Source organism: Cricetulus griseus, chromosome 2 (assembly GCF_003668045.3).
Source record: "Cricetulus griseus strain 17A/GY chromosome 2, alternate assembly CriGri-PICRH-1.0, whole genome shotgun sequence".
Lineage (NCBI taxonomy): Eukaryota > Metazoa > Chordata > Mammalia > Rodentia > Cricetidae > Cricetulus > Cricetulus griseus.
In genome coordinates this window covers 420,944,158-420,958,155 of record NC_048595.1, presented here as the reverse complement: position 1 = coordinate 420,958,155, position 13,998 = coordinate 420,944,158, and the positions used below count along the sequence as shown (strand labels likewise).

General features: G+C 37.8%; 1 protein-coding gene across 1 annotated transcript in view; it reads right to left on the bottom strand.

The window, feature by feature from the left end:
• Cps1 (carbamoyl-phosphate synthase 1) overlaps positions 1-13,998 on the bottom strand; it is a 112,098-nt gene that overhangs the window by 25,001 nt on the left and 73,099 nt on the right. Inside the window, exons 22-28 of the mRNA XM_027397136.2 lie at positions 13,068-13,209; positions 11,757-11,822; positions 11,278-11,341; positions 9,906-10,087; positions 3,414-3,608; positions 2,919-2,986; positions 1,301-1,376 (exon numbers count right to left, since the gene is read on the bottom strand). Coding sequence (XP_027252937.1) covers positions 1,301-1,376; positions 2,919-2,986; positions 3,414-3,608; positions 9,906-10,087; positions 11,278-11,341; positions 11,757-11,822; positions 13,068-13,209 — 793 coding nt within the window. The remainder of the gene's footprint in view (positions 1-1,300; positions 1,377-2,918; positions 2,987-3,413; positions 3,609-9,905; positions 10,088-11,277; positions 11,342-11,756; positions 11,823-13,067; positions 13,210-13,998) is intronic.

Below are 13,998 nucleotides of genomic sequence, written 5' to 3'. Positions count from 1 at the left end.
GAATATAATGGGTTCTGTTCTACCATGATGGATAGCCTTGAACAAGAATATATTCCAAAAGGACATCTCTATTACAAAACTGTGGCCCTATGTAGGTTCATCTGACATGTTGACAGAAAAATAAAATAAATTCTACTGAGTTGAAGCCCTCTGAGGCTGAAATGTGCCTGGCAGAGATAAAAAAGAGAACCTTATCCTACCCCTCGAATGTAGGGAGTTGTTTGTGGCCCCTCTGAACAGGAACACAGCAGGATCTTGGGCAAGGATTGAAGTATAAAAGTTAGTTAACTGACCCATTACAGAGATGTCCTTCAGTAATGGACATCCACACAAATATAAGCTCTAACCCCATTGATTTCCTTTCTTCAGACTTTACCTTTTTCTCACTCATTATCTTTCTACACATTCTCCATGAGCAAGCATCCTTGATGACCAGCTATCACAGAGGAAAGGGTCCCAGGTTCTTGTGTTCAGAACAATCTACGATCCTTTCCCACTTTGAAATGCCTCTGACTTCCTTCTTCAGCTCCCTTCAAATTCCACTTGCCTAACATCAAACTCGTCTCTGAATTGTTCTTTTTTTTTTAAACCCCAACTAGCCTTTGAAAGCTTTTTAAAGGAAAACATTACTTTCATCCTCCACGGTGCGAGGTCTGCAAATCAATAACCCTGCTGGGTAAATCTTAAATGGAGCACACCAAGGTAACACCAACAGAGGAAGTAAAAGCTTGGGGCAGTTAAGAAAGGTGTCTAAGTCACTAGAAAATTATAAACATTTTTGTTAACTCACAGATGCAGTGTGTGAGGATGGAAAAAGAAATCAATAGGTGAACAAGGGGACTTACTAATAAAGTTGCATGGTTGATTAAGACCAATCCCCAGGTGTGAGAATTAAAAGCCAAGAAATCTTTCACTAGATAATGATGAGCATGTCTGGATAGTCCTGGAGATGGGGAGTCCCAGGAATAACTTGACCAGCATGGAACTCACGAAGAGGTCAAGATACTTATTAATCATCCAGCATAGGTTCTCATCCATCTACATTCCCAGAGTCTCCGAACATATTAATTTGGATGATCAAAAATGCATAGGTCTTTCTCTTATCTACTAAGCCTAAGAATTGAGTCATCAACTAAGGCCTTCTTTTTCTTTTTTAGCTTGTCATTGTTACCTGTAAGAAGCTAGTACACAGAAAGGAGGAGAGCAGAAAGTGACCCTAAAAGCTTCGTGTGAAAACAAAATCTGCATAGAAAACTAGATGCCAGTTGGTCAGAGTCAGTGAGAGGAAATGGGACACTACCTGAGAGACTCGAGTGGCCTCCTCAAGGAATCTTTTCATCTCATCCTCAGAGAATACCACGTTCATGGCAGACCCACTGGATAGGGTAGAGGAGAAAGCAGGTGAGTTTCTTTAACCAGTTCAGAAGTAAGGCATATTACATTTTATTAAACAATTCCAAGCAATGTCTAGTTCCAATATGGTAGAAAAGAGAAAAGTATCTTCTTTTCTAAACTGAGTTTTTATTTTATGTAATCACAAGGTCAATAAATCAAAGAAAAAAGTCAAAGAACTTAGATGTGTCCCCCTTCTCCCCAAAACCCTGCTGCTCCCAGCAATTGAATAGCCTCAGAATTACACTGTCTGATTCACAGCATCAATACTTTGCTAGTTCCAGGTAGATCTTAATGGTTAACATGATTCAGTCAAGAACATAATTTTTCTCACCCTGTTCCTTTGGTGTTTGTTATTAACAGCTAATCTTAACCTATTGGCACTCTTCGAGACAGGTCAATTTTTAGCCACTATACAATAGAAGCAATTCTTCAGTACCATTTGCAAATATGATATGCAACCTTTGGCTGAAATGCATTCAGTTGTGTCTTCCCTTAAGTACCTAAGAAATAACGCTATCTTAAATAGAGTTATTCTGAATTTTGACACTTTCAAAATGAGATAGGAAAGGAGAAACATTGGAGTAAGGGAGAAAAATTACTTCCCTCTTCCATTAAAAGGTAATATTTTGTTCATCTTTTCTAATTATTATAAAGTTCTGCATGAAGCAATTGCTTTATTGGCTTGTGAGGGGTTGGCAAAAGCAATGAAACTGAGGGTTTAGAGCACAGAAAAGTGGAAGGCAGATATAATGTGCAATGCTCAAAGACTTTCTTCCAGCCCTCTTTAAACTCATTCCTGTTGTTTAAATTGAATTACATTAATTCTTCAAAGTGGTATTATTAGACTGGTTTACACAAAATGTCATTTCAATAAAAGGGCACATTTCCTCTTCTTTTGAAATTTTTCATTATTTTTAAGGATCCCATCTCAAATTCCATTCACACTTCCAAATTGTGCACAGCAAATTGTGTTTCTCTTATTATCCCCTGTTCAGAGAAGTGATTCCTTACATGTGGTAACATCTGAAGAGACTAAGTGATAATTCACAACTTCCCCTTTGATGATAGGACTTAGTTTCAACGTTTAATATAAAAGATCCTCTCTGCCCATGTTCCTCACCATCATAACTCATCTATTACAAAATTCTGATCTCAAACACTCAGAAATTTCAAAACAAAGACACAATCTGAAGGTGCTGATGAAAAACAGATGATGCCGAGAGATGCCCAGGTTTGTGTTTTAATATCTTCTAAGTAAATCCATCCCTCTTTAGTTTGGCAAGGAAATGCCTTAGCTGTGCTACTTGTGGACATGGATAGTAGTGTCTCTCTGTTACCAATCCCAGAAGAAAGATTAAGCTGAAGAAACTGAACATTTGTCCTCACACACTTTCTACATTGCTTTAAAGACTGTGGTTGGACTAACAAATCACTACACACCAAATCCTAGTGTTCTTAGCATGCAGCATGCATTTCTGTATCTCCCAGTTTTCAAATCATTGTTCTGGAAAACAATATATTACCTCAAAACATAGGAAGGTCTCAGTAAGCAAGGATAGCCCACAGAGTTTGCAAATTCCAGTGCTTCATTCTAATTAATAGGGGAAAAATAAAACAACACAAAGGGTATGAATAGCTTAAAATATGCAATAAAATGCAGGCTTGTATCATTAGATCAAGGGGTAACCTAACTCTTTATTCCTCCTCTCAAAAGACTCCATTAAAATGTAAATTGGACACCGAGACACATAAAATTCCTAGTTTCTCATTCCAAATATCAAATCTAGTTCAAAAATAGTTTGAACTTCTTTTCATTGTCTGAATCTTAATGAGAATGCCACTGTCTGTTTATAACCAGCATTTAAGTGCAATCATGGAAACACAGCTACTTCGCAGTAAGTTCACTAAGCATGGCACTCATTCCACCTGCCCTCTAGTTAACTTCACTAGTAGTTAGCATTCGGGTTAGGACTCTAAAAAAGCAAACACTAAAATGAGACACTTGTTCCTCTTCTTACCAATGTGTTAACAGCTTTCCATGGAGCCTGGGCCACCTTTAGCTCATCCAAGACAGCTGAGAAGATGGAGCGGTCCTCAGCCCTATCGATCTGCAGAGGGCTTGTGCCCATGATCTTGACACCATTCTTGTACAGGGGGACGGCCAAGTTGTTTGGAATCTGGCCTCCGACTGATATGATGCAGCCATTACATGCCTAGAAGAGACAATCCACAGTATCAGACACTGGAATAATGTGAGCAGGAATGGACAGCTTTGCTAATAATATTGACAGCATTTCCTCACTGAAATATTTATCACCATGGTGAGATTTTCATCTCGCTTACCAGGGCAGAAGAATATTAGATTTTAACAAAATGGATAAGTAGAACTTCTTTTGACTTTGCAGGTAATTACAGTCTAAAATCTGTGCAAAAGCTCCACAGAACCACATATGAATATCACTTGAGACATTTACATAGACATTTTTAATAAAATACATGAACTGTGCCATGTGCTTGTCACTATAATCCATGCACAACTATTAATCCATGAATTCCTGGGACACTCTTGCCATTCCCTAAACAAATACCTATTTTCCAACTTTTTCCTTTACTCGGAGTTCTCTCAAAGTGGCCAGTACCTAGAGAATAAAGTGCCTACCCCCAACCATTTAATCTTTCCAGTCTTATCCATCATTGGTCCTCTCAACCCAGTGAGACTACTCTATTCATTATCTGCAAGAATGCATGTTACCACTAACAAAGTCTTCATATGACCCAAACCTCTCAGGCTGTTGTTCTTATCCTTTTATGCCCTCACTTATATAGCCTCTAACCAACTCTATGTTCAAGTCCATTTACTTCTCACTTCCACTCTGACATCCTAAATACCTTGTATTCTTTGGCAGATACCTTGGCCTCTCTTCCCTGGATTCAACAAAGCATTTTAGTTCCAATTTCTCACCTACCAGCTTTATAAGCACACACACACACACACACACACACACACACACACACACACACACACACATATATATATATATGCTTATATCTATCTATATATACACACACATATACAGAGACAGACAGGTAAATAACTAATTCTTAAGACTTGTTGAACCAGTGAAAAAGGTAACAGGGAGAAGACTTGCAGACAGCTGTTCATTTCTTTATTATTTCATCCTGTGTACTGACCACTCACACTGAAGTTCAATCATTTTGTCTATAACACTGTACAGGAGCACCACCATGATTCACATAGTTGATAGATGCATTTAATAAGATAATAAAACCTCAAAACCCTACATACATTGTAAGTTTATAAATAAAGATGTTAATATCAAAAATATGACAGCCAATAGGCATTGGGCTTAGCATAATTAACATTTGCCTTAATGACCTACTAATGAATATTGATGGCACTACTGAAGTGATAGATACATGCCAAATTATTTTATCATGATTTGAAATTGCTTTTGAATTACTCCTATAAGGAATAAAGCTAATATCGCTCTGGTGATAACAAAGTACAGTGCTGCCTAAACAAACACATTGCAGGTGAATTCTTAAAGGCATTGTAAATGGTACTGAAAATAATAAAAGTGTTCACATCTTTCTTTACCATCTTTTAAAAATTCATTCAACAGACATCTTTGCAAATCCTTTAAAAACAATTACTCTCTTTATTACCCTAATCTGTGCTTCTTAGTATTTTGGGTTTCTTAGGTGTGCTGTTAAGATATTGATGTTTATGCTGTGTTGACTCCCATGGGAGGCCTGCCCCGTCCTGAGAGGAGATGGAAGAGGGTAGAAGGTAGGTGGAGTGAGGGAACAGGAGGAGACGGGGGAGGGGAAACTGTGGTCAGTACATAAAATCAACAGAAAATTTAATAAAAAATACTAAACTAGAATAAAAAAGATACTGAGGCTTAGAAACAAATTTCCCTTTAAGCATATAGAAACACATGTGAAAAACTTCAAAGAAATTAAAAATAGGATCCATGTTGACTAAAATAGAGCTTGAAGTTGAACAAAATTATTTGAATGAATATAACAACATTTTATTAAATTCATTTCTCCTTTTCCAAGAAATTAACAACTTTCAAAGCAAGAATAAGATAGGCTCTACTATTCTTTGCTTAACCCTTTACCATGTATCTAAAAGGTCTATTTGATCTTTATAGTATCCCTGTGGGGTGGTTGTTACCAAAAAATGTTGTATAGCTATAGAAACTGAGGCTCACTGAAGGCCATCTTTCTCTCTCTCTCCTCTCTCTCTCCTCTCTCTCTCTCTCTCTCTCTCTCTCTCTCTCTCTCTCTCTCTCTCTCTCTCCCCCCTTCCCTTCCTCTCTCTTGTTTTCCAAGACAGGGTTTGTCTGTGTATCACTGGCTATCCTATAGACAAGGCTGGCCTGGAACTCAGAGATCTGCCTGCTTCTCCCTCCCGAGAGCTGAGATTAAAAGCATGTGCCACCACTGCCAGGCATCCAAGTGTATCATATAGCTAACTCAGAGCTGACATATGGATTCAACTCTGTAGACTGTGAAGGACCTAGACTCATGTAATATACCAAATATCTAAGTGCTAGACCAACTCCACTAGTTGTTTTCAGACATTGTTGATGTTAGAGGATAAGAGAACAATTTGAAAAACATTCTTTTGGAAGATGGAAGACAAAACAAAATCTTTCATTACCAAACCAAATTCTCATCATTCATCACGGGGAAATTGAATCATGTCCACAGGAGAGCATAGTGAAAATGTGGGGCCTATGCAGGGCTTGTCTGTGCAGTAAGAGCAATTCAATGTGAGAGCATGTTTGCTAAGCAAAGTTGATATAGAACCATTTCACAGAAGGCCCTAATTTTAGATCAATGGTTTCTCACCCAGTGGGTCACAATCCCTTTGGGAGTTGATAGAACCTTTCACAGGTTACATATCAGGTATCCTGCATATCAGATAGTTACATAACAATTCATAACAGTGGCAAAATTAAAATTCTGAAGTAGTAACAAAAATCATTGCATGGTTGGGGTTTCCACAACATGAGGAACTGTATTAAAAAATAGCATTAGGAAAGTTGACACCCACTGTCTTAGATCACTCCTGACTCTACAGGAATTGTAGATATATACATAGAAACAGAATCCTGGCATTCCACGCAGGTGACCCATCATCTACTTCATGGTCACTTACACCTAAATACTGAAATATAATACTCTAAAGTTAAGGTATTTGTAAATTATTTAATGCCAAAACAGTTCAACAGGCTCTCCAAGTTCCACTGCACTGAAAATTGAAATGAGAGCACGACGCATGTGGGAAAATACATATTTATATCTCTGGCCCCTCAACTTTACTTTCAGCGTCATTTCCTACTTTACACATTGATGTCCCTAAGTTAAGGCAACGTGAGGACATTTCTAAGCATTATCCAAGCTCACACCAGAAATTTTTTTTAAAACCCTAACAAATTAAAAGAAAATGCTTCAAATTTATTCAAGAACTTTAAATTTCTTCTAAGCATTAATCATTTTGGTCAGTGCTGATTAACTGCTGTAGTTCAGGCATTGTGCAACACTAGAAAATGTAACTTATCTTACTAATAGAAATGGCTTTTGCCTAATTAAAATTGGTCTTGATTTCTACAATTTCATGAGTTATCTCCAATTTACAAAATTACACTGTGTGTACCAATGAGAAATAGTATGCCTTATATGTTTGGTACTTTTCAGTTTAGGTAACATATTACACTTATGCAGAACCTTGGCATCATATTTAACTACAACTAAACCAAATGCTAAAAATGACTTCTATTTTAAAGTCTTTCGTTTTCTAATGTGTAGTGCTCATTAATAATTAATGTTTGCAAGTCATCCATTTAACTTTCTATATTACAGAGGCACTATTGTCTAACTAGACCTATAGTGTTAAAACTAATACAATTCAACCATTAGGCACAGTATAGTTTTACAAAGTATAGACCAGCAAAATATGCATTGTGGAAGTGGGGTAAATCATCCAAGGAAGACTCAAACTATCAGTGACATCAAAGGTCTTGTATTTTCAGATGGAGTCTGAGGTACGTGCAAGTGAGAGTATGTGTGTGTGGGCACATGTGAGTTCATGAGTGTGGCTGTGTGTTGATGTGTTGAGATTGAGTCTTTATATGTTGTCCTGGCTGATCTTAACATCATGGACTCAAATTGTCATTTCTATTTCATTTCTCTAAGTATCTGAGAGCACACGTTTATCCTAACCTGCCTCACACACACACACACACACACACACACACACACACACACACACACTGTTATTAAATGAAAAAATATAAAATGAATTGAGCAAAAAGTCTTAAATGGGGTTGAAATATAACTAAACTTAATGTTTTTCATTATACTTTTCAAATAGAAATCTAGTGCAGTAATGAAGGGCAACACTATCCAGAGAGGAAACACACATATGTGCATCTTTGTATATACCACATGACACATGCTATAGTATAACCTAAAGAATGCATCAGTAGAATGTCTTCTATCTGTTCTCCGACATAATATTATAATCTGATATGGTGCTGTTATTTTAGATGTCAATAACTTTCAGTGAAGCATCAATATATTCATTTCTAAAATTCTTCAGATACATTCAGAATGTCATTAAAAGTCATATAAAAGTATATTTAAAAGCAGTATAGAAGATTCTAAATATCCCTTAATCGTTGCACAAGGAAATAGTGTATCATTTACACGATGCTATTGCCTATGATGCTTTTTAACATTTTTAAAGAAGTGTTGGATTTTTCATGATAGGTCATGGATCCCAGTTTTTTTATTAATGCCTTGAAGGTAGAATGTTTGTGCTGCATAGTTTTTATATCAACTTGACACAGGCTAGACTAATTTTGAAAAAGGAAACCTCAAATGAGAAAATTCCTCCAACAGATTGACCCATGGGAAAACCTGTGGTGTGTTTTCTTGATTGATGATAAATGTGGCGAACCCACACCATAGTGGTGCCATCCCTGGGTTGGTAGTCCTGGGTGGTGTAAGAAAGCAGACTAAACAAGCCATGAAGAGCAAGCCGGTAAGCAGCACTCTCCCAGGGCCTCTGCATCAGTTCCTAAGTCCAGGTTCCTGCCTTTAGTTTCTGCTTTGACTTCCCTCAGTAATAACTGTTATCGGAAAGAGTAAGGTAGAATAAACCCTTCTCTGCCCGTGTGTTGCTATTGGTTAGGGTGTTTTATCCAAGCATTAGAACCCTAACTAAGATATATCTTTCCCACTAAACCTGGCATTTACAGAGTGCTAAAAAAGCATCTGTATAATGTACTTCTTTTGGTGCTCACCTACCTATCTGAAAATATAAAGATGTCATCTAGAAAACCTTTATTAGTGAGAGGGCTAAAATCTCTTCTACATCATGGATGATTGTCGTTTATTATATTGAAATGATTTGGTCAATCTAAGCAGACACCTATACATAGGTCCTAAATTTATCTATTGTTTGTTATAAACTTATCACCTTGTTTCAGCTCTATACATTACACTCTACAGAGCCATATCACCCATAATCCCACCTCATCTTCATAGTACCTGCATAGGTTGTACCTACAGCCTCATATTATTCACTAACAAAAGGACACCTCACAGCAGTTTTTAAGAAATTCACACCAGACAGTGAGTTTCTCAGTCAAAACTCAAATCCGATGCTGTGGCTCTGATTCAGTGTAATTTTCCCCACATGTAGTGCTGTTTCTTTGTGGTGAGGAATTAGCTAGAATGATATCAAAGGCCCAACTATTGGATCTCACTCTGGAATTTTCCAATAGCCATTTATATAATATAAGAAAATCTGTTCTACAGACTTACACTAACCTTAAATCACTAGTCCATGAAGAATAACACTCAGTAACATTGGCATCAGGATAGGTCAATGACTGTAAGAGAAAGTCTTACCGGAACCACATTCATTTGAAATAGACTCACTGATCTCAAACTGAAGGGTAATGATAATGATTTCATCTGATTGGGTAAGGGACAAACTGGTCATTGGCAAATAGCTGACCTGTCTCCTCTGAAAACTGTTCATCATTAAACCACGCCATTTAAGTATGTAGAGATGACCTCTCAAATCGTTTCCAAAAATGTTTACGGAGACCTCTCCACGCTATTTAATATGTGAGTGGTATGTGTTACCAAGTAAAGTTTTCACTGTGGTTGAATGCATACAACTTAATGAGCAATACTGTATGAAAATGATCCTTCTGTGCCAAGACCTCAAAAATAAAAATCCAAAGCCATTGTTTTTTTTCAAAGTCTCACTACAAAATGAGGCAATGGAAGAAATTGGTGATATTTCCTAAGAAAAGCTGCACTATAAATCTACACACATGAATGTAATTATATGTAAATTATATATAAGATATGTACAAAATCTCTCTCTCTCTCTCTCTCTCTCTCTCTCTCTCTCTCTCTCTCTCTCTCTCTCTCATTTTTCCTGCCCTCTTTTTTACCTCCTGGTGGTAGATGTCTAGGATTCTCTCCAAAGACAGCTCTTCAAAGTACAGTTTGTCACACTCATCAAAGTCAGTGCTCACGGTCTCAGGGTTGCAATTCACCACCACAGTCTTCTTGCCAAGCTGGCGCAGTGTGCGGATGCTAGAGACAGCACACCAATCAAACTCCACACTGCTGCCTGCAGAGAGACAGATATTGGGGAAAGGAGTGAGAGGAAAAGAAATATTTCTCCAGCCTGTCCAGGCTAAGAAAGCCAATGTCTTTCAGTTAAACTTTTAAAACAAAACTTCAAACCCTGTTTACAAGCAGTGTTAATAATAAGAAAAGTGTGGACTAGTTAGACAATAGTGAAATGCTGGCTTTACACTTATGCTTGGTAATAGATATCTCCGTGTTTGAAGGAATTGGCGCCTTGAGGTCAATGGGAAATATTACTAGATGTAAAAAAATAACCTTCGTTTATTGAAGGAAATTCAGAGTGAAAACACTGGTCTCAGTGTGCTAAACAGCAAAGCCAGTAATTAGAACACTTAAGATATTGCTTTAGAGGGCTAACCCAGCAGTCCCTGGGGTGACTTTCAGCTTTGACAGACCATCATTGATTGAAGAGTCCTGTCCTTTCTAAGAGTGAGTGACCTTCTATGAACTAATCTAAAGCATAATAAAAGCCTGAATGACTCAAAATATCACTCTGCTGGGATGTCATAGGAACCAAAGCACACTTGCTAAGTCTTTGCATTAGGCCATTATCTTCTACAAAGTGTTATCAAAGTGCGCTTATCCACATGCAGATACATGCTCCTTCTCAGTGTCAAGAAAGTATGTGTACTTGGTCATCAGCTTGGCTTTTCTTCTCCTAAGGTTGGAAAGTTCCAAAGAGAAGAGCTTAGGTGCCCATGAAAGCCTTTAGGTTCTACAGCCCTAGGCCAAGCACCGTGATATAAATGGGTGACATTTACATAGATGTCTTAGAAACAAGATCCCTAACACAACAGTGTTTAGAGGTAGGGCCTTTGAAAATGTGGTGCCCTCATGATTACATCCATGCTTCAGGATCACCCTTGGGAGAGAGTTTAATGCATTATGCCCTTCTTTGTTCACAAGATAGAAAATTCTGATGTAATATAATGAGACAAAAGGGAACAGAATATATTGTTGAGGCTTGTGCTTGAATCCTACTTTTTTCTGTCATTAAATCACTTCATAGGTGATTTCTTTCTTTATTTCTCTGGACCTCAGTTTCCTAAATTGTAAAACCATTTTTATAATAACATTTGTTTGGTGAGCTCTCAGAATAATGGAATCAATATTCATAAATGGTACTATAAAAACTGTAAAGCCCCCAATGTAAACATGTTATCACATTACCAATGTGATATGGACCACAGCCCAGCACCATCAATCCATGTTCATCAAATTTGATGTCATGCTCCTGAGAGGAAAAATAGAAAATATTGTATTGTTATTATTCCATCTAATTAAAATGCTTGCCCCATCTCTGAGTATGTCTTTCCCACATGCACCTCCACTAGCCCTAGGAAATCCCTAAGTCTAAAGTGTTATGAAATCTCCCAGAAGCTCTACTCATTTTTAAGTTTATCTACTCAATATTTGCAATTTAGTCATGAGAATACAGCATGGTCACATCTTCTCTAGCTTGCTTGATTTCACTGTTAAATCAATTCCAAACAGAATGGGTACAGAAACCCTCCTGGCAGCTGTCCTACTTGGTGCCACTTCTATTACCAAGGTCAACAGATACTCAGAGGGAAAAAATGTGCATTCCCTAATGTGGGCTACCCCCTAAATCCAGAGGTCCCTTCATGCGATGCTTGTGTAGTTCCTACCTGGCCATTGTAGGTAACATACAGATAGTTTGTAACGGATGGGTATTCTGCGGCCAATGTATCAATCTGCAAGAGAAAATTCATTACTTGATGAGGATTTTACTCTTTCTATCACAATCTTTAAAGACTCCGATTTTTGTTCTGCTTTCGTATTTCTTCAATGTCTATTACTGTCAAATGTAAAGGCAGGAAAAGCTATATATAGTCAAATTGCTTACTGATTCTGAAAACACAGGAGACAAAAGAAATAAAAGTACAATCTAGTGGTCACTTGAACAGTACATAACTGGACATCTCCCAGTGCATCTCAGACCTCTGCAGTGGCAACACCCACATAAAATGTCCCTAGGTCACCAGGACCGCTTACTCAACTCACCTGACCTAAAGAAGCTGTGTATGGAATCTAAGTCAGACCAAAATGACCCATATGGGAATAGGTTTTTAGTTTGCAAATTAACATATAGGATTTAAGTTAGTGATGGCACTAATGGGTGACACAAATACCATAAAGCCCCAACAGGCAATGTAGAATCTGGATCTCACTGAACATAATTGGAAAAAGTAAAATCAATTCTACTCTCAGGGGCCACTAGCTCAGCTTAGTGAGCAAGAATTTGGGGCTGACAGGGCAGGCTGGTACAAGGCTGGTTAGAAAGAAGAAAGCTAATAATCGCTGAGCAGGAACTATTTAGAATCCAGCTTGTGACCTAAGGTTTTACATGTGCACCTTAAGCCCACAGAGAAAAGTCAATGATTCTAAAGGACAAAAAGCAGCTGGTGGTACTTTAAGCCAAGACACTCCTTCCATTAAAGAAAGGGGGGGGGGAGCCAACCAAATGGCATACCTATGAATGTTCATGTGTGATTGTCATGAATACTAGATGAGATCATTATGCCTAGCCCCATCACGATGAATACTGAATGAACCGTAATGATGGGGCACTTAAAATAAAGTATTGCCCTTTAAAAAGTTAGTGCCCAGAAAGATAATGATTTTTTTCAGAGGCTCAGCTGATCCATATATTATCACACCAAGAATTTCTGTCACTACATATATGTTTGGGCATAGGTCAAAAGCAGAGATAATTGCAGTCATTTTATATAAAGCATAGAAATCATATTTTCTTCACATCTCACTGCCCCTTCATCCTTTTCATGTTATACATGAGTCAACCCTATGCTAAGTAAACCTAACAGCATCATGGGCATCAAATAATTGGAGTCGTTTTCTAAGCACTCTTTGTTAATGATTTTGAAGTGATACCTACATTTCCAAACAGAAATCCTTGATAGAGGTAACTATTGCATTACCTGTTTAACCCAAGGGTGGATGTTTTTCTTTAATCTCAGCTCCCTTGTCTGGGCTTCAGTCAGTCCTAAACATTTGGAAATCTGCTTGTCTGAGAACCCAATCTCCTTGGCCTTTCTCAAGGTTTCTTCTGTAACAGACTCACTGGGATTTAATGGAAAAGAAAGATTCAAATAGACCAAACACACAAGCACAATAAGGACCAGTGAATTGTTTCTTTTCAGATGCATGAAAAAAGAAATCCTCTTCTATTCCATCCCCCAAGCAATTCATGCCTCTTTATCTTCCAAAAATATGTAAATATATAATCCATAATTCTTCCAGCCCTTGTGAGACCTCAGACATTTAGCAAGGCTGACATCTCTGTAAACTCCAGCTTTCACAAATCCCCCTCTTGCCCCATCTCTTTAAAATCTTGTATTTCCTGTTCTAATGAATTTTCTTGTTCAGGAATAATTAGAGACTTCCTTTTAGAAAGTCAGAAGTGCTTTCCCAGTGCTCCACTTTATCCTTCTGTCAAAACAATTCTTCACAGTGAGACAAAGTTTACCTTCTACTAAGTAGCATCTCACCCTGTTTTATTTTTTATGTATGAGTGGTGTACATGTGTGTCTGCATGCCAGAAGAGGGCATCAGATCCTATTATTGATGGTTGTGAGCCACCACATGGTTTCTGGGAATTGAACTCTGGACCTCTGGAAGAGCAGCCAGTGATCTTAACTCCTGAGTCATTTCTCCAGCCCGCTCACCCTTTTTCTTTTCTTTTTTTTTTTTTTCTTTTTTCATTCATTGCAACTAGTGTAACTTTTTGTTATGGCTCTGTCCTCTGACACCTACTCCAATCAGACCACATCCTCTCCCTCTGTATATTTAGAGACCATCATGGGATCCATTAGCCCATCCTAAATCTGTGGCTTCTTCTCCAATATCTGA